General features: G+C 58.9%; 2 protein-coding genes across 2 annotated transcripts; one reads left to right on the top strand and one right to left on the bottom strand.

The window, feature by feature from the left end:
* Positions 1–1,173: 1,173 nt before the first annotated feature.
* On the top strand, positions 1,174–6,328 carry GPR37L1 (G protein-coupled receptor 37 like 1). The gene is made up of 2 exons (XM_050984949.1): positions 1,174–2,058; positions 5,027–6,328. The coding sequence occupies exons 1-2, from the start codon at positions 1,174–1,176 to the stop codon at positions 5,837–5,839; spliced, it is 1,698 nt and encodes a 565-aa protein (XP_050840906.1). The 3' UTR covers positions 5,840–6,328.
* Positions 6,329–9,546: 3,218 nt separating this feature from the next.
* Positions 9,547–24,474, bottom strand: ARL8A (ADP ribosylation factor like GTPase 8A). The gene is made up of 7 exons (XM_009097326.4): positions 24,130–24,474; positions 15,889–15,969; positions 14,876–14,949; positions 12,133–12,226; positions 10,653–10,720; positions 9,785–9,855; positions 9,547–9,695 (listed from the first exon to the last, which is right to left on the bottom strand). The coding sequence occupies exons 1-7, from the start codon at positions 24,250–24,252 to the stop codon at positions 9,646–9,648; spliced, it is 561 nt and encodes a 186-aa protein (XP_009095574.1). The 5' UTR covers positions 24,253–24,474; the 3' UTR covers positions 9,547–9,645.
* Positions 24,475–24,726: the final 252 nt, after the last annotated feature.

Below are 24,726 nucleotides of genomic sequence, written 5' to 3'. Positions count from 1 at the left end.
TTGAGGTGTCCTGGCCTTGCCACTGCCCTGGGCAGGACAGGGACACACTGCCTGCATGACACAGGGCATGTCCCCAGAGGGCATCTCCCCATGGCCCCCCAGTCCCACAGGCTGAGAAAGAGGTGACAGAGCAGGGAGGGAGAACAGGGAGGGGAGCAGAGTACCAGGACAGAGGAGATGAGGTGGATTTGGGGATAGGAGGGGGAAACAGGGAACAATAGTGGGTGCAGGTGAGAGTCTGGGTCTGGGGAGGAGTCCCAGATACAGAGATCAGGCAGCCCAGTTCTGGTTAGGGTTCAGTTAGGGTTAGGGTTCTGTTCAAACTGCTGTCCTGAAGTCAGCAGGAAAAGCAGCACCAAGCCTTGGGAGAGCTGGGCCAGCAGATCTGACCCCACATGGTTGCAAGAAGCATCTCCAGGAGTCACCAGTGCTTCCTCCTGCCAGGGACAGCCCTGTCAGCCCCCATCCCCATGGGGTGGTTTGGCCATCTGAGGGTGTCCTGAGCCCAGGCTGAGTGTGCAGGGGATGTGCCACATCATGCCCAGTGCCACCATTGCCATAGGAGCCCAGTGCTGGCCCTCGGGGCCCCTGAGTGCCCCCTGCTCCAGGGAGAGGGTGGAGTATCTGCCATGGGAAAGGCTGAGCTGAGCAGAGATACTGGGGATGTTTGGGGATACTGGGGGATTTCTGGGACTGCTGAGGAGAGGTTTGAGGATGTTTGGAGGATGGCTTGGCAGGCCATGGCCAGTGCCAGGCTGTGGGCACCCCTCACCTGGCTGCTTCTCAGGGGACTTGGGGGATGCTTGTGGAGTGTTGCAGAATCTTGGGGGATGTTGGGGATGCTGAGGGAAGCTGGGGGTGTTGGGGGATACTGGGGGTTCCAGGATGGGGTATTCCAGGGGGCATGCTGAAAGGATGTTTGGGGATGTTGGAGAATTTTTGGGGGATATTGTGAAATGTTTGGGGATACTGGGGGATTTGTGGGGATGCTGGGGAGAGGTTTGAGGATGTTTGGGGGATGCTGCGTGATGTCAGAAGGATGTTGAGGGGCTTTTTGGGGATGTTGAGGAGCATGCTGGGGGTGTTGGAGGCTGTGGAGATGCTGGGGAGAGGTTTGAGGGTGTTTGGGGGATGCTGTGTGATGTCGGGGGTATGCTGCGGGGCTGTTTGGGGATGTCGAGGCAAATACTGAGGGTGTCGGGGGTTGTGGACCTGCCCAGTCTGGCCGCTGTCCCATCTCCCGGGCGGTGGGTGACCAGCAGAGGGCTCGGCTCCCCTCCCGCCGCCGCTTTATCCTGCCCAGCGCTGCCCGGGCGCCCAGAGCCGCGGCCGGAGCCGGAGCGAGCGGCCGTGCCCGGAGCGCAGGGGCTGCGCCGCTCCCAGAGGGCACCGGAGCGGGGCACGATGGCATCGCCACCGCCACCGCTGCTGCTGCTGCTGCTGCTGCTGCTGGCCCCGGGGGCCGCGGGGACGCGGGGCAGGGCTGGCCCGGGCAGCACCGGGCATGGGCAGGCTGCGGATAGCGCCCCGGTGCCGGGGGGGAGGGAGAGGCAGCGCCGGGGCACGGAGGAGGACTCCAAGTCGGTGCAGCAGTACGTGCCGGGGGTGCGGGTGGAGTTCCCGCGGCCCCTGGGCTCCGGCAGCCTGCAGCCCACCAGGGCCCTGCTGCCTTCCAGCACTGACCCGTCGGAGCGGCAGCCGGGGGTCCCCACGGAGCGGGACGGGGCCGAGCCCCGAGCCAACCTCAGCACCGTGTCCGACAGGCGGCTGCAGATGCACAACCCGCTGTACCCGGTGACCGAGAGCTCCTACAGCGCCTACGCTGTCGTGTTCCTGTCCCTCGTCGTCTTCACCGTGGGCATCGTGGCCAACCTGTCCGTGATGTGCATCGTGTGGCACAACTACTACATGAAGAGTGCCTGGAACTCCATCCTGGCCAGCCTGGCTTTCTGGGACTTCCTCATCCTCTTCTTCTGCCTGCCCGTGGTCATCTTCAACGAGATCACCAAGAAGAGGCTGCTGGGGGACGTGTCCTGTCGCATTGTGCCCTTCATGGAGGTAAGGGCTGCACAGGGCCCCAGGGACCCAGGACTCAGCTCCTCTCTGCCCTCTTGCTCCAGGGCAGTCCATGGGGCTGGTGGCCTGGCACAAGGACAGCCACAGACACCCAGTGGGGCACAAGGAGTTGAGGGACAGTCCCCAGAGTGACCTTCCCTCTGTCCCAGGCCATTGCTCAGGCTCTGCAGCCAGCACTGATGCTGCCAGGGCTGGGAAAAGCCCATCAGACCCTCATCAGCCAGCACAGGGACTTCTGTCAGCAGAGTCCCTCCATCTGTCTCTTCCTGTCCCACCTCAAAGCTGGGGGCTCAGCCCTGCAGTGTGCTGGCCCAGAAACTGGCCACTGTGAGCTGCTGAGGATGGCCCAAGGCAGGGGGCTGCAGGTGGACAGTGCTGGTCAGAACTGGAATGGGACAGCCCAGAAATGAGGTCTGGAAGCCTAAGATCTGGGTTTGTCCTCAAAGCTCAGGTGTGACAGGTTGGCCACCCTCAGGGAGAGCCAGGCACGCACTGAGGGGGCCAGAGGGACTGCGGGGACAGGGGATGGCAGAATGAGAAAAACTGCCCAGAGGGCAGGATCTGGGCTGATACTGGAAACCACCCCTGAGTGTGCTCATCTCCCATCCTCGAGGGAACCTTGGGTCCAGTTGTGCCCCTCTGTGCCCTGGTGGGACACACAGACCAAGCCTGCCTGTTCTCTGTGGTCAATGCCATGTTTGTCAAAGGGTGCAAACACCTGGAAGAGCTCAGAGACAGGGTCAGGTCTCTGAAGAACCCCTCAGGCTTGGTCAGACCAGCCAGGGTTCAGAACCTGCCCCTCCCCTGAGCATCCACCCACCTCACTTGGCCTGTTCCAGGTGCTCTGTGCCCTGCTGGCCCCAGAACAGTCCCCTGTGACAGTCCCCTGTGACAGTCTCTGTGACAGTCCCCTGTGACAGTCTCCTGTGACAGTCCCCTGTGACAGGAGACTGTCCATGCCCAGGGTCTGCACTGTGCTGGGGTCCCTGCCTGGGCACAGCCCTAAAGCTCCAGCTGCGCCCCTGGCTCCTCTGGGTGCAGGGGGATGGCCCGGGGTGTCCCACTGAGCCCAGCCCCAGACCTGCACAGCCCAGCACAGACATGGGGTGTTTGCTGGGGGGGCCCTGCAGCCCCCTGCTCCCCTGTGCCCCTGCCCAGCCCCCTGCTCCTTCAGAGGTGTCCCACCCCATCCTCTCACTAGCTGGAGTGTTTGCCCCACCCCTGTCCTCCACCTCAGGCTTCCAACTGCGGGACTCAGAGAGGGGCAGGAATTTGCCCAAGGTGGCTCAGTGTCCCAGGGAGGGGTGATGTCCCCAAAACAGACCCTGTTTCAAGGAGGAGCTGAGGAAGATCTGCTGCTCATGGGCTCCCTGTCCCCCTGAGAGAACCCTGGGGGTGGCACCACCAGGTTCAGGAATTCAGCAGCACCAGGGTGACCTGGGACAGCTTGGTCCCAGAGGGGTCAGGAAGGGACAGGAACTTTGGTGGGATGTTGGTGCTGCAGAAGGATGAGCGTGTCACAGGTCCTGGTGTGGGGGGTCCTGCTCAGCCCCCAGCAGCAGCCCTGCACTGCCCTCCTGCCCCCCAGAGCATGGGTAGAAAGGGCTCCAGGGCTTCAGCTGAGGGAGCTGCAGGGAGCCACAGCCAGGCCAGAGCCAAATCCCAGCAGCGTCAGCTGGGAGAGGGAAACCTCTCTGGAGGCCAGGGGCTCATGTCTGGTGGGGCTGTGGCTCAGGCACAGAGCCAGGCTTTGGGAGCAAAGCTGGTTACAGGGGCTTCTGGGGACAGGCTGTGTGCAGGGATGTGCTGCACTGATGCCACCAGTGCCATCCCTGCCAGGGCACTGGAGATGGGTGCTCCGCAGGACCAAGGGCACCAGGAGAGATGGAAGAGCCTTTGGAAGGGTGTAGGGGGAGGAGGCAGCAGCACAGCAGCACCAAAGGCTGAAGGTGCCAGCGAGGGCACAGGTGCAGTGTGCTGGTGCTGGCTCAGGGCTTTGGGCAGGCTGGCTCTGGGCTTTGGGCAGAGGAGCTGGGACATGCTGGGAGGTGGAGCTGAGTGCAGGATGGGGCTGGGGCTGTCTGGGGAGATGCTGCTGTGCATAACTGATGGTGCTGCTGAGTGCTGGCTTCACTCTGGCCATCAGCTGCTGCAGTGACCAGCCCAGGGCCAAGGAAAAGGCTGGGGGGTCAGGGGGACAGTCTTCCAGGCTGTTCCCAGGGCACCACATGGAGCCCTGGGAGGTTTCCTGAGTGGTGGGAAGGTCTTTCAGCACAGGGTTTGATGTTTGATGGCTTCGTGAGGCCAGGAATGGCCCCAGCACTGGGACACCAGCATGTGACTCTGCCATCATCTTGGCCAAGGGCTGTGGGACTTGGCTCCCAGCTCTGGGCCTGGGAATGCTGGTCAGTCCTGGCCAGCCCTCCCAGAGCCACAGCGAATCCTCTCCTTCCCTTGGCCTCCTCCTCTGGCAAGGGGGATGTTTTTCTTGCTATTCTCAATGCAGCGGAAATTGCCCCAAGCTGATTTGGGACAAGAGCGCCTTCAACTCACTTGGCCTGTCCGGACAGGCCTTGGGAACCCTGGGAACCTAGTGCTGGAGGGTATGATGGTCCCTGCTTCTCCTCTGCAAGGGCCATCCAGAACAGAGCAAGAGCCTGAAGGACAATCCTGCTGTTTCCACCTTGGCTGGAGGGACAGACAGACATCCAGCTAAACTTCTCCCTTCTGCAGAAAAGGGATCTGGGCAGGAACTACAGAGGCAGGGGGCATCTTTATCCTTTTAGGAGTCACAGAAAAGTGACTCTAAACCCTGGGATGCAGGCACAGGCCATCACCTCCCTACAGCCTTTGGAGGCGGGGTGGTGGTCTTAGGTAGCCAGGGGTTTGCCCCGAGCCTGGTAGAGCCAAGCCCGCCATGATGCCCCTGCTGTGCCTCCTCCCTCACCAGGTCTCATCACTGGGAGTCACCACCTTCAGCCTCTGTGCCCTGGGCATCGACCGGTTCCACGCAGCCACCAGCCCCCAGGCCAGCACGCGGCCCATCGAGCAGTGCCAGTCCATCATCGCCAAGCTGGCCGTCATCTGGGTGGGCTCCATGACACTGTCAGTGCCCGAGATCCTGCTCTGGCAGCTGGCACGGGACACGTCGCCCGTGTCCGGCGTGATGACCGAGTTCTGCACCATGAAGCCCTCGTCCAACCTGCCCGAGTCCATCTACTCGCTGGTGCTCACCTACCAGAACGCCCGCATGTGGTGGTACTTCGGCTGCTACTTCTGCCTGCCCGTGCTCTTCACCGTCAGCTGCCAGCTGGTGACGCGGCGCGTCCGCGGCCCCGACAAGAAGAGCGAGAGCCGGGGTGCCAAGCAGGGCCAGAGCGAGGGCCACCTCAACTGCACCATCATCGCCCTGACCATCATCTACGGGCTCTGCACCACCCCCGAGAACGTCTGCAACATCGTGGTGGCCTACATGTCCCCCGACGTGTCCAAGCAGACCTTGGATCTGCTCAACCTCATCAACCAGTTCTTCCTGTTCTTTAAGTGCTCGGTGACGCCCGTCCTGCTCCTGTGTCTCTGTCGTCCCCTGGGCCAGGCTTTCATGGACTGCTGCTGCTGCTGCTGCGAGGGCTGCGGCCCCGACACCACCTCCAGCGAGGGCAGCGCCGACAGCAAGCTCAAAACCGAGATGTCCTCCTCCATCTTCTTTGACAAGCCCCGGGAGACTCCCCCGCCCCTGCTGGCCCTTGGCACCCCATGCTAAGTGCCACCAGGGAGCCGTAGCGATCGTTTCACCACCTCCTCCCAAGACCAAACCTTGTTCTGCCATTAGTACTCGTGTCTGGATGTGGAACAAGAGAAAGAGATGGCTCAGGGGGCTGCGCTGTGGGCTTCAAACCCAGCACTGGGCACGTGGGGCTTGAAATGCTAGTCCCCGTGGCTACCCTGGTGACCCTCTTGCCTCTGCCCAAAGGTCAGCGAGGACAGCAGCGAGGTCAGCGAGGACAGCTCCTGTCACAGCTGCCTGGCCGGGCTCCCTGGGGCTGCTGCTCTGGAGATGGTGGTGTGCCGGAAAGGTCTTACCTGAAACTGCAGAGGCTGACCATGATGGCTCACAGAGGACACAACAAACACAAACTGCCCTCTTCCTGCCCCCTCCCCTCCTGCCAGCCCCTCCACAAGAGGAAAAGGTCCAACTGGTCATATCCCACGGATCCAAGCCTGTATGAGCTCAATAAACCAGTAACCTAGAGCAAGTTGTGGCTTGCAGCTGCTGGCACTGCTGGGCTGAGCCCTGGGAGCCCCCTGGAATGGCTCTTCCCTAAACCTGGGGGGCTCTGGGGTGGGCATGGGCAGCTGGGGGGCAGGAGGGCAGGGAAGCAGCTGTGCCAGAGCGGGCAGCAGCCAGGGGAGATGGGGAAAGGCCCCCAGCCCCTTTGCTCCTTCCCTGTGGGGTAATGCTGAGAGTGATAGGGTGCCTGCTGAAGTGTTGGATTTGGGGCAATTTGTAGGACCTGAACTGGTCTCAGTAAAGTCCAGCCAGCCCAGCAGAGGGTTTAGGTAGCCCCCTGCCTGGTTCCCCACGTGCACTATACACAACCAAGGTGCTGCACTGCAGTGCTGGCAGGAAGATGTGAGACCACCACCCCCAGCACCCCTTGGGGAGCCCTTGGGTTGAGAGCATCTCCCCCAAACTGCCCCAGAGGGCTCCTGGCCCCCATGCACGTGCCCATTGCAGGGACAGAACTGTCCCACGAGGAGTTTCAGGGCACCAGGGTTTCCGAGCCCACACGTTCCCGGCAGGGGCAGGGGGGTCAGGGAGCAGGCGGGACGGATCTGCCCGAGGGCAGCCTGGCCACACAGCCCGTCCACCGGAGCTGTTAGAGCTCCTTGTCCCGAGGGCTGGCAGCCGCCCAGCCCCGGCGTGCCAGGGAGAGGGAGCCGGTTGCCAGGAGCAGTGAAAGGCAGGGGCTCAGTGCGGGCTTTGTGTGCAACACCCACCGGCCCCGCGCGCGCTTCGCTTTCGCAGAGCCGTTTCCAGGGAAACAAAAGCCCCAGTTTTCTTTTGAGAGCACAAAACTGGGTTTTTCCTTTCATCCTCCTCCCTGCGAGCCCGTGCTGGGCCCCACAGTTTGGGAGGAGAGGGGTCTGGTCTCGGCCCAGGGATGCAGGGGGGCTCGGAGCCCAGGCCATACCTCCAGAGTGCCCGCGGGGCGAGCGGGGTCCCGGGAGGGTCTGGTGGCTCTGAGGTGGTGGGGGAGGGCACCCCTCATGTGCCTGGTCCACATCGCTCCTCCTGAGCCTGGGCCAAGGGTGAACAAAGCCAGGCTTGTGCTGCAGGCGTGGGGAGGGGCAGGGGGTGCAGGCAGCACTGGCACCATGGCTGGGGCAGCACCCCACGGGCCAGCCCTGCTCCCACCCTGGGGCAGCTGACAGGGCAGGGCAGGGGTACCCCCAGGACATGGCACCGTAGGACCCCGGCAGCGATGGCCACCAGCTGTTGGGGACATGGAGAAGGCCATCTCCAAAGGACACAGGAGTCCTGCAGCAGTGGGCACAGCGCCGGGGAAGTAGCAGGGAGAGGGGGCAGGAGCACTGCAGTCCCACCAAACCCAGCAGGGCTCTGCAGCAATTCTGGGACACAGCAGGGGCAGAGGAAGGTCCAGCAGCAGTGATGGTCATGGATGGAGTGCCCGAGCTGGTCCTGGCACCCAGGCCAAGGAAACGAGGATCTGAAACCATCAGAGGTGCCTGCTCAATGGCCACTCAGTGTCCAGTGCTGCCCAGGGGACAGGGACCTCCCTCCCAGGCAGGGCCCCCAAGGATGGGTGGCAGAGATGGTGAGGAAGTAACGTGGCAGCAACCCCACACGCAACGCAAAATTGTTAATTTATTATTAGGAGGCAAAAAAATTGTACAGTTACAAGAATCATTTCCCAACAGAGGTCAAATCTGAGTCAAAATATCTCTTACAAAAAAAAAAAAAGGGAGGGTGGGGGGGAGACAACACTTTACAAGTCATTAAATTAAAAAAAAAAAAACAACAACAAAAAGAAACCTCTCTTTGTGCAATTCTGCAAAAACAAGAACAGAAGGTAAATTCCCAGCCTGATGCCCTGAAGCCCAGCGGGAAGGGGCTGAGGGGGCCCTGCAGCCCCCCCCAGCCATCCCCACCCTGTGCCCCAGCCCTGCACTGGGACCAGCAGCTGCCTCCCCTGCTCACCCAGCCTCCAGTGCCAGCCCAGTCCCCAGACTGTCCCCAAATAACCTGGCCAGACCCCAGGCTGCCCCTCAGAGCCCCAGCCCATGGCACAGCCAGCCACAGCCACTGTCACCCCACAGGACTTCCAGTCCCCCCTGTGCACACACAGACCTGACCACTGTCCCCACAAGCCCTGCTGGCCCTGCCCCACAGCTCCTGTGCCCACCAGCCAGGGCAGCAGAGCAGGGGTGGCGTGGGGAGGGGGCATGGGGGGAGGCATGGGGAGAAGGGAGCAGGGCATGGGGAGCAGGAACAGAGCACACCCCTGGCTCTGGTGAGCAGCACTGAGGGTGCACAGATGTTCTGAGCGTGTCTCCAGGTGCCTCCACGTGTCCCTCCCTCTCTGGCATCCCAAAGGATGTGCCAGGCCAGGGCAGAGCCAGCAGCCCCAGCCGGGCACAGGTGATGCCACTTGGCACGTGGAGAGCCAGCACAGCCCTCTTGGGAAGTTACAGGGGCTGAAGCAGCCCCAGGACAGGTGGGAGGCAGGTGCCAGCCCTAGCTCCCCCAGGAGCTGCTGGCACTGCTTGCCACCCAGCACTGGTACCAGTGCCCCAAGCAGCCAGGCTGGGCAGTGGGCAGGATTTGGCCCAGGCACAAGAGCAGGGGACAGTGGGGCAGGGGGACAAGTGGCCCTGGACCCCAAAGAGGGGTTGGGGAAGTGGAGGCAGCAGGGGGAGGCTGATGGCAGTGGCTTGTGGCTAATCTCTGTTCCCTGGAGGGGTGAGGAGCCTGCAGGTGGCATTGGCACGTCCCCCCCACCCCAAGCCCAAGGCAGGCAGGACAAGGTGGGCACCCCCAACACCCCCAGGGTGGTGTCTGCTGGAGGCAGCAGCAGGACACCCAGAGAAGGGGAAAGGGAGCCCCAGGGGACCTGCCTGCAGCTGGCACAGCCCCATCCCCAAAGGCTGCCTTCTGCTACCACCCTCCTCCTCCTCCTCCCAACGCTGACCCTTGGCTGGCCTTGGGGAGCCCCAGCTTTCCTACTGCTCACAGGGCCCAATTTAATAACAGCACTATCCCTTAAATTAAAAAATTAAAATATATATACATATATATATACTGTATACACAGACAACAACAGAACAGTGCCAAAATGGAGGAAGAGAGGGGAGGAGAGGACAGGGGAGAGGAGGGCAGTCAGATATCTTCTTTACAATAAAAACAAGGACTCTGCCCCAATGTCAGCAGAGTCTGGGGTCCCCTAAAAATACCCATCTAGAGAGAGAGCTGGAGGGACAGAGCAGGAGAGAGGGGCATGGGCTTGGAGAATGGCAGCTTCCCATCCGAGCCAGGCCCACGGGACCTCAGCTTCGCCTGGACTTCGAGTGCTGGATAAGCCACTGTAGGGTGATGTCTGCAGAGGCAAGGGGACACTTAGAGCCTCTGTCTCTGGCTGTCACCATCCCCAGGGCCGCCCCCTTGCCCCCAGCCCACAGCACTCACCAATGTTGTCCTTTTCTTTGCAGGAGATGGAATAGCAACAGATCTCTCGGTCCTGGATGGCAGAGAGGTTCCTGGGGGAAGGGAGCAAGTCTGGCTGCACACTCTGAGCTGGGTGGGGTGGCCATGGCAGACATCTTGGGCAGCCCCTGAAGGGCCTCTCTGGGCTCTGTCTCTGAGACAGGGCACAGTGGAGGGGCAGCAGCTCCCCAGGCTCTCCAGGAGCTGTGTGTGGGGTCAGGTGAGGGCACCACGGCTCCATGCCTGAGGGGCAGGGTGGCTCGGGGGGGACTATGTGACAGGGCAGGGGGGACCTAATCCCACAGAGACCCTGGCCACCAAATTCCACATGTCCCCCCAGCCCTGCAGCCCTGCAGATGGGGCAAGGGAGGCTTTAGGAGGGCTGCACAGGTGCCCACAGTCCAGAGGTGCTCTGACAGGTGGCTGAAGGGGAGGAAATGCTGGGAGTCAGTGCAGCATCCCAGATTGCCCCTGTGGAGAAGGCCAGTCCCACTGCCCAGGATGGTATCTGGGGGAGACCAGCTCCAGCAGGCAGTGCCATGCTGTGCCAGGCCCCCACGCCACCGTGTGGCACGTGGGACCCAGCCCTGGCACTGGTGGCTCCAGCTCCTCTGTGTCTCCACAAGGTGTCACCTCAGATATCCTCAGCCACTCGACTCTGACAGCCACCCCAGGCCCACAGTGCCACCCCAGGTGGGCAACTGTGCTGGGGGGGACATGGCAGAACAGGGAGGGGTCACACTGTGTCACACCCCTGTGCCCGGGGGATCACACTGTGTCACACCCCTGTGCCCAGGGGGGGTCACACTGTGTCACACCCCTGTGCCCCAGGGGACACTGGCACACTTACATCTTCTCAATGAGCTCCTTCTCATCCAAGGCACCGGGCAGGTCCCTCTTGTTCCCCAGGACCAGGACCTGCAGGGCAGGACAGGGGACACCTGAAGCACCCAGCCACCACCCTGCCACCCAGCAGGCAGGAACCTGCTCCTGCCACTCAGAAGCAGTGACACCAGACAGCCCTGGCTGCTCCACTAAGATGTCCCAGACAGAGAAACCTCTTCAGCAGAACTCAGGAGGGGGAGCACTTCAATGAACTGCCTTAATTAGCCATGCACAGCATGCTCCCAGTGCAGACATGGCCCCACAGCTCATCCTCTCTGGAGGGCACCAGCATCTGCTGTGCCACCCAGGACATCCTCCCAGGAGCCTCTCACTGTCTCTGAGCAAAAAGTGGAGTGAAATGGCTAACACTGACTCCACCCAGCAGGAGCAAGTCCTGGATGCTGGGCAGACCCCACTGTGCAGACAGCCAGCCCAAAGCAGGATCGGCTGTTTGTGCCATCACTGATGTGTCCCGGCAGGACCGGTTTGTCCCTCCGGAGCAGCCATGTGACTGTCACCTGACAGGGGCGGTGCCGAGCCTGCAGCTGCCCGCTGGGCCGGGCTCTGCAGCAGCTCAGGATGAGCATCTCCCCCAGCCCGGTTCCAGTGAGGAGCCTCTCTCAGAAGAGAGCCTTCAGAGGCCTGTGACTGCAGCCTGGTATGTCAGGAGCTGAATTTAGCTGGCAGGGACATTTGGGATCCATGGCAAGATCTTCAGTTAGCTCCTTTCCAAGGATGCTGGTTTGGGATGGCTGGTGCACAGCCCACCCCACAGGTGTGGAGACCCTGGGGGGCATTCCCTGGTCTAGGGAGACACAAGAAACGTCCCTCAAAAAGCTGTCAGACACCACTGGCTCCTTCCCCTGTTCCTATGTCTGTTCCTATGTTCCTGAGCCACACCTTCCCTATTCCCTGACTGGCCTTCATCTCTGTACTGCCCCAAGACCAGGGTCAGTCCCCAGGCCTCTGGAGAAAGCAGGACTCTGCAGGTGTGTGGGCTGGGACCTGGACATCCCACTAGACAGCTGAATTAACACCTGTGAATATTATGCAAAGGCCCTCTTTGCTTCTTTACCCTGGACTTTACTAGCAGCAATTCAGGCTGCAACACACAGGTACAGCACACCTGTGACATGTCCCACCTCCTGCACATGTCACAGCAGAGCAGCCCCTCTCACAGGAGACAGCACCTTCCTGTCACACCACAGATGAGGTGCAAATCCATGTGAGAGGAGATTTCACCCAGGGGGCCTGATCTGTGCTCTCTGCCCCAAAGTTCCCTCTGTGCTGCTTGCCCCAGTTCCGACCTAGAAAGTGTCACTGTCCCAGCTGGTCCCTCAGGAGTGCAGCAGGGAAGTGATGCCTCAAAAGAAGGGGAGCCCCTCCCTGACTCTGCTCTGCAAGGCCTGGCAGTGCCCAGCCTGGGCAGCATGACTGAGGCTCACCGGGATGCCCTGGAGCTGGGGCTTGTCAAGCAGGTTGTGCAGTTCATTCTTAGAGGCCTCTATCTTCTCCTGGTCAGCAGCATCCACCATGTACCTGCAAGGAAAGGGACAGCCCTGAGCACTGGTGCCCAGTTCTCCACAGCCTCGTGCTGTGTCTGTGCCACCCTCAAACCTCCTCCCATGGCAGCTCACTGGGAACTGGGTCAGCACGTGCAGGGGGTTGATAACAGGATCCTTCCATCTCTTCACCTCTTCCCAAGGATGGCTGTGGAGCTGAGAGCCGCTCATGTCTCCCAGGGGAGTGGGGGAACACCTCATCCTTGTCTCTGCAGCTGTCACAGCTGACAGCAGTGACTGGCTGGGCAAGGGAAGGCCAAGCAGGAGCTGCAGGACACACATTGTCTCCAACAACATGCACTGGAGCTGCCATGTAAACACCCAGGACAAGCAGAGAAGGCAGGAGAAGCTGAGGATGCAGAGGTGACTTAAGAAGGGGAAGGATCTCCTCATCCCATCAATGGGGTATCTTGGGAGGGGCCACGGAGCATGTGGATGTGAAGCTGGTGGCCACCAATGCTTCCCTGAGCAGAAGTGGAAATTTGGGAAAGGATTTTGTTCTTAAAGGCCAACTTTTATCCTGCAAATGTTGTCAGTGAAGACAAAACTTAGGTGAGGAACTGATCAAAGCAGCCTTGATTTCAAAGATCAAGAAGCTGAGAGAGAAGGAGTGAGAAACACCAGCTCATCAGGCTTTGGGGAGTTATTAAAAAATAGGAAAAGAGCTACTAACTGCTAAAGTGCTTAACACAGGAAAATGGGAACGCTGTGCCAAGAGGGAAAAACACCCCCAGGGACTGCCCCAGCCCTTGGCATGTTGGGCACAGGGGAGAGCTGAGAGCAAAGGGAAAGGGACCTGACACAGCTCGATGTGATGAGGGCAGACTGGAGTGTGACCTGGATGCTGATAGGTCGTTTGTTTCCTGACAACCACATGGGCCAAAATTATGACATTATGGAAGCAGTCAGCAAAAGGAGTGAAAGGACAGAGATTTTGTCATTTCCAGTAAAGCTCATTGTAATAAAAAGTGTAATAAAAACACTCCTGCAGGTCCAAGGCCATGTCCCAACATGCAGAACAAGCAGTACCACCTGCCACTCCTCACCTGCCAAGGCTTAGAGTTGGGAAGGGCAGCATAGAAAGCAGCCCTCCAAATCTCAGAGGATGGTCACTTGAGAAAGATCCCATAAATCTCATTTTCTGACTGGGTTTAGGTAACCCCAGTATGGTGTCCCAAGATCAGTATTTGTCCTTTGGAACAGGCAAACTTCTTCTCATGAGTGCCATGTTCACCCCCAGCGTGGACTCCCTGGGATTGCTTTTCCTGCACTGTTTGCAAGCAAGGGACACCCAGGGACACTCAAATTTGCTGACTCAGTAGCAGGTGAGACTCCTGCTCTCAGCACAAGATTTATCTGGCAGCACATAAACATCCTGAGCTGGAAACCAGCCTCTCCTGTGGGAAGGGCTCAGCCCCTGTGGTGAGCAGCAGCACAGAGGATGCATGGGAGCCTGGAAGGGTGAGCTCTGAGGAACAGAGCTGGACTGAGGGATGCTAGAAGGGAAGAGGAGGGTCTAGCACAGCTGGAGGGACCTGGCTGTCCTTTGCTCAAAGCCCATGTAGACATCAGTCCCCAGGGGAACTATCTGGAAATAAGGAGGCTCTGGGGGGACCTTCTTGTCTCTCCATTTCCCTGACAGGAGGGTGGAGCCAGGAGGGGGTTGGGCTCTCCTCCCAGGAAACAAGCAACAGGACCAGAAGAAATAGCCTCAAGTTGGACCAGGAGAGGTTTAGGTTGGATATTAGGGAAAATTTCTTCCCTAGAAGGGTGGTGAGGCCCTGGCATAGGCTGCTCAGGGCAGTGGTAGAGTCACTGCCCCTGGCATTGTTTAAAAACCATCTGAGAATAAATATGGTGGTGTTGGGTTAATGGTTGGACTTAATGATCTTAGAGGCCTTTTCCAACCTTCATGACTCCATGATGATTCAGTGATTCCAGCTCCTGACACAGGTGTCCAGCTCAGGCAGCAAAGGCACCCCAGCAGCCCGGGGTGGGGTGGGGCCCCAGCCCCTGGAAAGGCTCAGCAGCAGCAGGGGGTGACAGCAGGGCTCTGGGAAACTCACACCATGGCAGGGGGTGACAGCAGGGCTCTGGGACACTCACACCATGGCAGGGGGTGACAGCAGGGCTCTGGGACACTCACACCATGGCAGGGGGTGACAGCAGGGCTCTGGGAAACTCACACCATGGCAGGGGGTGACAGCAGGGCTCTGGGACACTCACACCATGGCAGGGGGTGACAGCAGGGCTCTGGGACACTCACACCATGGCAGGGGGTGACAGCAGGGCTCTGGGACACTCACACCATGGCAGGGGGTGACAGCAGGGCTCTGGGAAACTCACACCATGGCAGGGGGTGACAGCAGGGCTCTGGGACACTCATAGGATGGCAGGGGGTGACAGCAGGGCTCTGGGAAACTCACACCATGGCAGGGGGTGACAGCAGGGCTCTGGGACACTCACACCATGGCAGGGGGGTGACAGCAGGGCTCTGGGAAACTCACACCATGGCAGGGGGTGACAGCAGGGCTCTGGGAAACTCACACCATGGCAGGGGGTGACAGCAGGGCTCTGGGACACTCATAGGATGGCAGGGGGTGACAGCAGAGCTCAGGATACTCACACAATGGCACTCACTCCACGGCAGTATCGCTCCCACATGCTGCGGAACCGCGGCTGTCCCCCGATATCCCAGAGCTGTGAGGAGATGGCATCGTTACCCTGGCACCATGCCCAGCACACCACACTCCTGCCCTACACCCTTTCTCCCCCACCTGGGGCATTCTGGCTGTGCACCAAACCCACTCCCATCCTCTCTTCTCTAGCTCAAACCTCAGGAGGAGGCTCCTGACTTGATAAAGAAGGGAGAAACCTCAGGAAGGGGAGCTGGAGGATGCTGAACCCCCATGTGTGTGCTGGCATGCAGGGACCCCTGGCCCAAGCTGGGTGCTCCTCCCCATGCCCATCACACCTGCTGCCTTTTCCCTGAGGCATTTCCTATTTAAGAACATTCAGCACACTCTCAAAAGTGGTCCTGCAGCAGCCAGAGATCCCCCAGCCAGCTCTTCCAGCCTGTCCAAGACCTATTTCCCAGTACAATCCCAGGCCCTTGAAAAATCCAGGTAGAACCCTCCTCTTCCTCTGCTCCCAAGGCAGAGACCACCACTGCAAGCCATGACCTGTTTTTCCCAGCACTACCACCCTCAGCAAAGTGACCACATCCATAAGTTCCTACCAGCAAGCCAGAGATACAAGAAAAGCTCTAGCTTTGCAGCCCAGACTGGCCCTCATTGCACAAGTCTGGATCTCCTACAGCCCTTCCCACCACCTCCTCTGGTGGGTACCTGCAGGACTCTAACAGGGCAAATCTTTCACTTCCCAGGTGGTGGAATCCTTGGAAATGTTAACAAAACACCTGGATGTGGCACTTGCAGACAGTTTAGTGGTCAACATGGCACTACTGGTTGGACTCGATCTTAAAAGGACTTTCCACCCTTAATGCTGCCATGCTTCTATTCTGTGAGCTGCAGCTGGGATCCCTGGAATTCTTCCACCTCCAGCAGAAGAGCCACCAACCTCCCTCACCTTCACCCTTCATCCCAAGAGCCCTCACCAGCAGTAACGACTGCATCTTACCTTTATGGTAACATTCCCTTTGGTGATCTTCCTCATGTTGAAACCCACCGTCGGGATCATGTCCTCATTGAACTGTCCTGACTGCAAGAACAAGGTGGGACAGCATTAGGAGGTGAAGGAATGGGGCCAGTCTGGCCTGGCAGGGCAGCAAGGCTGAAAGCCTGGAACAACCCCGAGGGCTCTGCCAGCCCTGCCCTGGGCACGGTGCAACCCTCCTGCAGGTCCGTGCCAGGAGAACAGAGCCCAGGAGACACAGTGCCACCAGGACCATGGGAATGTTGTTCTTTTCCAGCTGGGAGAAAGCCTGGCGGGCAGAGGGAAGCCATTGTGTCATTGTCCCAGGCTGGCTGAGCATTTTGCATGTAAATCACCCTCTCTTGGTACACTTTTGTTATTAGTGGTTTTGCTTACTGTCTTCTTATCTTGTTGTTGTTTCCAGTAAATTGTTCTTATCTCAACCCACCATCTCTGCCTTTTGTGCTTCCAGTTGGAGGGGGAAGGGGAAGCAAGAGGCAGCCAACACCTCACACGAGTGGGAACACCAAACTGGGGAATACCATTCCTAAAACATGAGGCTGTGGCTGCTGCAATGGGCACAGGTGCCCTGGGTGCCCCAGAGCAGACCCCAACCCTGCAGCCAGCTGCCACCCTCAGCCCTGGACTCACTGCTGTCCCCATGGGCTGGGGCATTGCCCATCCCAGCTCTCTCAAACCCTTTCTGGAGGAGGCTGAGACCTTGCTCCTCTGCAGTGACCTCTGGTGAGGCAGCCCTGGAAGGACCCCCGGGGTTTCAGGCTGGGATCCCCACTCAGGGAGCGACCTCCTGCTCCAGCTCCTTCCCAGCTGCAGGTCCTGGGGGCACCAGCATGTTTTGTGCTTGGTATCATTCATGGTCCAGCTCAAACCAGACTGACTTCTGCTTTCAAGTGAGACTGTCTGCACTGCTCCCCCAGTTCTGCATCCTGCCTGTGCTGGGTGACTCGGGGATCACAAAGGGCCCCTCTCCTGCCCCCAGAGGTGCTCCCAGTGCAGCTCCAATGTCTGTTGAGTTTATGCATCAGATGCCTGAGATCCCAGCTCTGCTGTGGAACAGGTCAGGCTTGTGGGAGCAGTGAGCAGGAGCCTTCCCTCTGCTGATGCTGGCTCACCAGCCCCGTGCCCAGCACACACCAAGGGGTCTTGTGAGAAACAACTCTCACTTTTAAAATTTTAAAGGTTTATTAAACATTTACAAAAATCCAACAAAAGGACTAAATAAGGAAAAATTACAGCACTGGGAGCCCCTGTGACTATCAGCCACGTGCTCATCTTCAAAATGGATGCTCCCCCTTTTATATCTGTAGACCCCCTTAAAGTCCTGTCAGTTAACCCCTTCCTGGCTCTCCAGGGGTGCAGGTCACTTTCCTACACCTTGGGTGGTGCTCAGGTGTTGCCATAGTAACAAGCCAACCCTCCCAAGTGCCCCAAGTACCAAGGCCATCCCATGATAACAATGAGGGGAGGACACATCACAGTAACACAACTCTACATCTACAAGACTTCTCCTAACACACACACAATGTTCACCCTCCATTGTGAGAGCCACCATCTCATCACTCATCTCTAACAGTCTGGCAAAGCCCACCCCATGTTCCAGTGTGCTGCTCAAATCCCAAGGCTGCAGGATGGGCCCAGGTGGAGCAGCCCAGGACATTACAGGCAGTCCCAGCAGGGATGTGGCAGCTCTAGGGCAGGAGAAGACAGGAGCTGGCACAGCCCTTCACCTCCAGCAGCTTCCTTGGCACTCAAACCATGCTTATGGCCTGTACATGCATCCTGGGAGATGCAGGGGAATGGTGAGGAGCCAGTAGGGCAGAATGTTTGACAACCAGGACAGTGCAGCCTTGGGGATTTCAGCAATCAGTGCCAGAAACCTGCAGGAACCACCAATCATGGCCAAACTCATCCTAGCAGGTCTTTACTGCCTTAAAATCCTCAGTTTCTTGAGGGCTTTTCTCTTAGTTAACACAAACCTCAAAACAGGAAGTCAGTTTATGCTATTTTGTCATAAACAGATTTTTGTGCCCCGTTGAGCCTGTGGCTCCTCCAGATGCACCACATCAGCAAGTCCCCAGGGTTTTCCTGACCTCTTCCAAAGGCTCTGCAAAACACCCTGCTTCCCTTTTTCACATCCCTTTTGCATTCAGCAGCAAAAGCCAGCAGCCAAGGGGTGCTCAGGCCATGCTGCACCCAGAAAGAACTGTGAGGAAGGGCATGGGGAGAGGAGGGGAAGCAGGCAGGGATCCACAGGGGACATTTCCTATGGACTGAGGTTCAACACACAGCTGAGCTCTGTGAAACAAAGGAATTCTCAGGCTTTGATTGGTGGCATGGAGAGCAATTGCTGAAGAGCTCTTGGAAGCTGCAGGCACTTCCCTCAGGGATTCCAGACCACATCATAGGATCTGCTGGCTGTGCAAAAGCCACACTAGACATGTGTGTCACATGTTCCCATGTGACAGAAGCTTCTTCCAGGAAGGGGTGAGCTGCAGGAGCCAGGAGTCACCTCTTCTTTCCTCCACGGGTGGGACAGAGCATGTCTGTGTGAGTGACCACAGCCCTGCTCCCTGCCCCAAACCCCTCTCCCACTGCAGCACCTGCCTCCAGGCTGTCCACGGCCAAAGGGCCAAAACAAAACTACCTGGGCTGTCCAGAACAGGCTGAGCAGGGAATGCAAGGCACTGTGCTCCAGGATGGCTCCCCCGTGCTCCCTGCTGTCCCAGCATCCACACAAGCATCTTGCACGTGCTCCTCCTCCATCAGCTCATCCTGCATCAGCTGCTCTCTGAAAGCAGCTCTCAGTGGTGGAAACACAGAGTTTCCTCTTCCCTCTCCAACTACCTCTGATGCTGGTGCCTTACACATATTTTCAACTCCCTGCAGGGTCCAGCCATCCACAGCTCCATTGCCAGGAAAGCAGGAAGCACCCAGATGGAGACAAACAAAAGCTTCACTGGACACATTCTTCCTCCAAATTTTGGTTATGTAATGGACATAGCATCCACACTCACCCTGAAGATGATGCCAAGCCACACCAATTGCTTAAGAACAGAATTCAGAGAATTCACAGAATGACTAGGTTGGAAGAGACCTTCAAGATCTAGTCCAACCCAATTCCACTGGGAAGCACAAAAATTGTTGGAGGCAAGATGGATTTTGTGGCCACAAACGGCAGATCAGGTCTTTACAGACTCCTGTTCATTGCTGGCTTTGCCAGGGTCACCCACTGCTCTGCCCAAACCACTCTGCGTTGGTGCCCTGCCTGGAAGGCAAGAGACTTTTCTGCCCAGCCCCAGCACTTTCCAGTTGGGTCACTGGGAGAGGTGGCCAGAATTCAGCTTTGGCCAGGGCAAATGGTGCCGTCAGCTAATGCTGAGCCCATCCTGACACATGCACATGAACACCACATCACCTGATGGCCACTTCAGCCATCACCCCTGGCCCAGACAGGGTCTGGGACCTCAGCTCACTGGCACATGCAGAGAAGTCACCTCAGCCTCCTCCTGCTCTGGTGAGCAGCACACAGGGCTGAGGTGGCCAGGCCCTGCTCCAAACCGTGGCCAGGTGGCTGTCACCCTGTCCTAGCACAGGATGGCACTGAAGTGATGTGACCTGCTCTAGATACACCACTGGCTGTTCTGCAGCCCTGCTCCCCAGAGGGCAGAGATGGCAGTGCTGGAAGCCCAGCCCTGGGTCTCTGCGGTTGTGTCTGCACCAGAGTATGGCCTCTGTGGGATACAGGCAGGAGCCCAAAGCACCTTGGGTTGGGTGTCTCCCACCACTGCCTGGACCATGCCCAAAACTGCCCAGCCTGGCACTCCTGACATGTGGCACTTGAGGCCCTGCCAAACCCTATCCAAGCTCTAACAAGGAGGGAAAATTATATATAAAAAATATATAAAAGAAATGTTTTATGATGTGAGAGGTGAGGCTCTGGCACAGGTTAGCCAGAGAAGCTGTGGCTGCCCCATCCCCGGGAATGTTCAAGATCAGGCTGGATGGGTAAGGGTCTTGGACAAGGTGATCTTTAAAGGTCCCTTCAGACCCAAATAACTCTGGGATCCTATCTCAGGAAAGCCACACTGTCCATTTTTCTCGGCTCATGTTGACAGAGCTTGAAGCAGCAAGACACGAACATGCCTCAGCCAGATTCTCCTCCTCTTCCAGGAATATGGAGAAACCCCCCCAGAAAACCTGCTGCCTTTTGCATTATGAAGGTAAGGAGCAAAGACACACCTGTGGAGGGCCCAGGTGTGCAGCTGGAGGCACAATGAGAAGCCACAGCCACCTCCCACCCACGCTGGCCCTGCCAGACCCCACTTGGGGCACACCCAGAGCTCCTGGGAGAGGTGGGTGTCAGGACAGACTGTAAATGCATCAGAACAACATCACCCTGCTACTTCCTCAGCACCTCTCTGCTCTACTTCCCTAGCAAACCCTGGACACAGAGCACACCTGGAGCTGCACATTCCCTCCCAGGCTCATCCAGGGCACATCCTGCCCAGGTGGGCCATCTGGCTGGCCAAGGGGTCAGCATCCCTCTGAGGAGGGGTGGCAAAAGGTGCTGAGCTCTGCAGTCCTCTGAGCCACTCCCAGGCCATGCCTCCCCTGAGATCCCTGCTGGAAAGCTGGCACCTGCCCCACCATCCACCATCCTACCTGGAGCCAAACACAAGGCTGATGTGGTTTCACAGGATGGGCAAGGCTGGAAGGACCACAGTGGGTCACCTGAGCCAACCTCCCTGCTCAACCAAGATCATCCCAGAGCACATGGCACAGCATTATTCCCAGACAGCTCTGGAATGTCTCCAGGGAGGGGGACTCCACCCCCTCTCTGGGCAGCCTGTTTAGTGCACAGTCACTGCACAGGAAAGTTCTTCCAAATGTCCAGGTGGAACTTTGTGGGCATCAGTCCCTGTCCATTGCTCTTGCTCCAGTGCTGGGCCCAAGGGAGCAAAGCCTGGTGCATCCTCTGACCCCTCCCATCAGACACTGATGAAGGCCCCTCTCAGCCACCTCTTTTTGGCCTTTTGGCTCAACAGCCTCAGCTCCTTCAGCCTGTCCTCAAAAGAGACATGCTCCAGTCCTGTCAGCATCTTCACAGCCTCCACTGAACTCACTCCAGAAGCTCCATCTTTCCTCTTAAAGCACTTGTCTGAATCACTTTCCAGGCAGGGCTGAAGCACAGGATGGTGCCCCAAAGCCTCCACCACAAGTCCAAGACCCTGGCACTTGTGCCTCCACTCTCTTGGAAGGCTTTAGCACAGGCAGAAAGCACGAGATGTTAAAAAGCAGCAATGCTCTCTTGTTCTAACCACAGCCTGCACTGACAGGTTTTGGGCCCCAGCACCTGCTGAGGAGCTCTCAACACCCTTGAGTCATCCATGGCACCACCACACTGGAGAAAAGGCAGCTAAAAGCCCACTAGCTTCAAGTTAAATCAAGACCAGGGGTGTATCTACAGTTTTCACTTCTCCTTGCAGGAAAGACTTCAAGCCTCACCTATCAACAGCTAGGAAAAGACAAAATAAGTTCTGAAAATCAAAGTTCCCACCCCAGGCGGGTGACTCAGGAGGAGTGACCCTGATCACAGCTGCCTTCAGCAAAGCCCTTGCCTGCCACAAGCACAGCCTGGCTGTTGGTGGGAGCCACCCACCTTCCAGGGAACCAGAGTCCACTTCTCACTCAGGTGCAGCTACAAATCCTGCAAGAAAAGGATGGTGCCAAACCCCCAGAGCAGCTCCAGTCCCAGAAAGGACCTTCGCCCCTTCTTGTGACATCTCTCCAACACTACAAAATCCCACACTTCTCCAGTTCAGGTTTTATCCCCCCACAAAGCCCAGATCACAGCTATTTCCCCTTCCAATAACCCCATTGCAACACCCTAAAGCCAGGCACCTCCAGACCTTCTCAGACAGTTCCTGTCGAGCTGGCATTTCCTGTGCCATGCTTCTATTTTGCTGTGCCCAACAAATCCTTCTTTCCAGGATGTCTTCTCAAACGTGGGTGCCTCTTTCTGTGTGCATCTGCCACAAAACTTGAACTTTCCAAATAGCTTGAGAGGCCAAACTCAGCACTCTGAGCCTGGCTGCCGTGTGAGGGTCTCAAACGCTCCACAACAGACCTGACACACCAGCAGGCCATGGTGCCAATTTCAGCTGCCTCAAGAGCTGCTGTAATTCCTCAAAATTCCCTTTCCCTGCACTAGCAATCCTGGCTAAGCAGAGAGAGTCCCAGCACATGGGTCCTGCCAATGGGGTCTTGCCCACAGTTAAAGTGCCAGGTAGAAAGTATTTACTCACAGAAGCAAACCCCACAAAGCTCACACTGAGCCCTGTCTGCTCCAGATGTTGCTGGGAGAGGAGAATGGGGAACAGGGAGCAAAAAACCACCAACCCTTGGGGTTGCCCTTTGCAGGCAAAGTCCAGTGCAGTAGGTCTGGGATAAAGCTCCATCACCCTTCACAGCTTAACTGGGTGATTAAAACCAACACTAAATTACTTGGCCATTTTTAAGGTAGCCTGGGTGCTCTTAACAGGCAGCATCACCCAGCACACCAAGAGCAGGAGCAGCTCACACACAGCACCACCATGGCATGGGATTGCAAAAATTGACTATTACACATGCAAATGGCAGGGAGAGGTCCCCCAAAAAGAGGAATGGTGCTCAGGGTCACTGCCCAGAGCCAGACTGTTCCCTGTCCCCAGATGCTGATGTTGGTTTATGGGAGGAACCAGCAGGAGGCTGGAGCACTGAAAAGTGACTTCCAGCAAGAGAGCAGGAGTGCCATCATCTCCAGGATGAAAAGCATTTTGGGGTGTCCTCTCTCTGCCCCTAGACTTTTCAGGAAGGACATTTTTGTCCCTCAGCACTTCCCAAAGAGCAATGCAACAGAGCCTCTATATGAACTGAAAGTCCCTTCTGACAGCCCAGCAGCTTCCAGCACCCTGAGCAAGCACCAATAACTCACTCTGCTTTGTAGCCATGGCAGGGACAGACTTCGGAGGGACCGGGGACAGTGGGTGAACCACGGCAGATCTGCATCCACCTCCCTCCATGATCATGTCCATCCACCTCGGGGGGCAACAGTCCAAATCCACCCTCCAGGATCCTCCCGCCTTGCACCATCACTACTGAGAGGGCCCGAACAACCCAAAAAGCTGGAGGGGAGACTGCCGAGCATCCCCACGGGTGAAGCCACGCCCTGGGCGCCGGGATCCAGGACACGCAGCTCCTGATCCTCTGCTGGATGCAGGGACCCCGCGGATGAGCAGCGCGGCCGGGGAGAGGCCGGGGCTGAGGGGCCCGGGGCGGGGTCGCTGCCCTGCCCTGCCCCGCTCGGGTGCTGCTGCAGGAGCGGCGGCACCCACAGCACGCTGCCGCGGTGAAGCACCTCGTGCTTCCCGAGGAAGGTCGGCGGGCAAACAGCTCCACACCGGCCCCCGGGCAAGGAACCCCGGTGGTACCGAACGCGGCGGAGCCGTACTGAGGCCCCACCTGCGCGTCCCGGCGGCGGCAGCGACGATGACAAAGCGCCCGGTGCTACGGGTCCGAGAGCGGAGCTCCCGCAGTGCCCCGGAGGCACTGCCCGGCCCGGGCACCGGCACCGACCGCTGACCACGGCCGGAGCTCCGGCCCACAGGGCAGGGCCGAGCCGGACCCTGCCCCGGGGTCTGCTCCGGCTGCGCCCCGAGCACCCCCTCAGCTCCGGGGATGCGGGGAGCGAACGCTGCGGTTTGCCTGGGCCGCCCCGGGTCTGCAACACTGCGCTCCACACTGCAGCCTGCACCCCACCCTGTACCCCACACTGCAGCCTGCACCCTACCCTGTACCCCACACTGTGCCCCACACTGCAGCCTGCACCCCACCCTGTACCCCACACTGCACCCCACTGCTCCATCCCGCACCCCACACTGCACCCTCTCCCAAAGGCATTTTCAGGCTGGGGTGCGATAGGGCGGAGACGTTCAGAGAAATACCCAGGGGAGCAATGGGGACATGCAATGAGGGTGCAATGGGATGCAATGGGGGTACAATGGAGGTGCAGTAGGGATGCAGCGGGGGTGCAATGGAGATGCAATTGGAATGCAATGGGGGTACAATGAGGGTACAGTGGGGGTACAATGGGGGGTCCAAGGGTGAAGCCCTGGGTGGGCACGTGACCCCTCGGGGATGGGGCGATGCGGGCGTCCCCGGGCTCACCGCGATAACGTTGACGAAGGTGGTCTTGCCCGAGTACTGCAGCCCCACCAGGGTCAGTTCCATCTCCTCCTTCCAGAACAGCGCCCGGAACCAGTCCAGCAGCTTGTTGAAGAGCGCCAGCATGGTGCCGGCCGGCCTGGGCCGCGCTGAGCGGGGCCGATTTGAGCCGAGCGGAGCCGAGCCGGGCCGGGCCGAGCAAAGCGGAGCCGGGCCGGGCCGGGCCGGGCCGAGCGGGGCCGGGCAGGGTAGGGCCGAGCGAGGCCGAGTGGAGCCGAGCGAGGCCGAGTCGGGGCGGGGCCAGTCGGGGTGGAGCCGGGCAGGGCCGAGCGGAGCCGATGGAGGCCGAGCCGCCGCCGGTATTGTCCGCGCGCCGCGGGCCCTGCTGCCGCACCGGGTGGGGCCCGCGCACCGCCTCCCCCGCCCCGCTGCCGCGCCCCCTGCCGGCCCGGAGGAACCGCTGCACCGCGTACCGAACGGCCGGGTCCCCGGGACAGCCCGGACAGCTCGGACAGACCGGAATATCCCAGAGCCCTGCCCTGGTCACTGCCGGCATCCCCGGCCCTCGGTAACCCAGGGCTCCTCAGGTCACAGTATGGC

The sequence above is a fragment of the Serinus canaria genome, chromosome 26 (assembly GCF_022539315.1).
Source record: "Serinus canaria isolate serCan28SL12 chromosome 26, serCan2020, whole genome shotgun sequence".
In the NCBI taxonomy this organism is placed as follows: Eukaryota; Metazoa; Chordata; class Aves; order Passeriformes; family Fringillidae; genus Serinus; species Serinus canaria.
The sequence above is the reverse complement of the archived record's forward strand: the minus strand, read 5'-3'. Positions and strand labels throughout refer to the sequence as shown.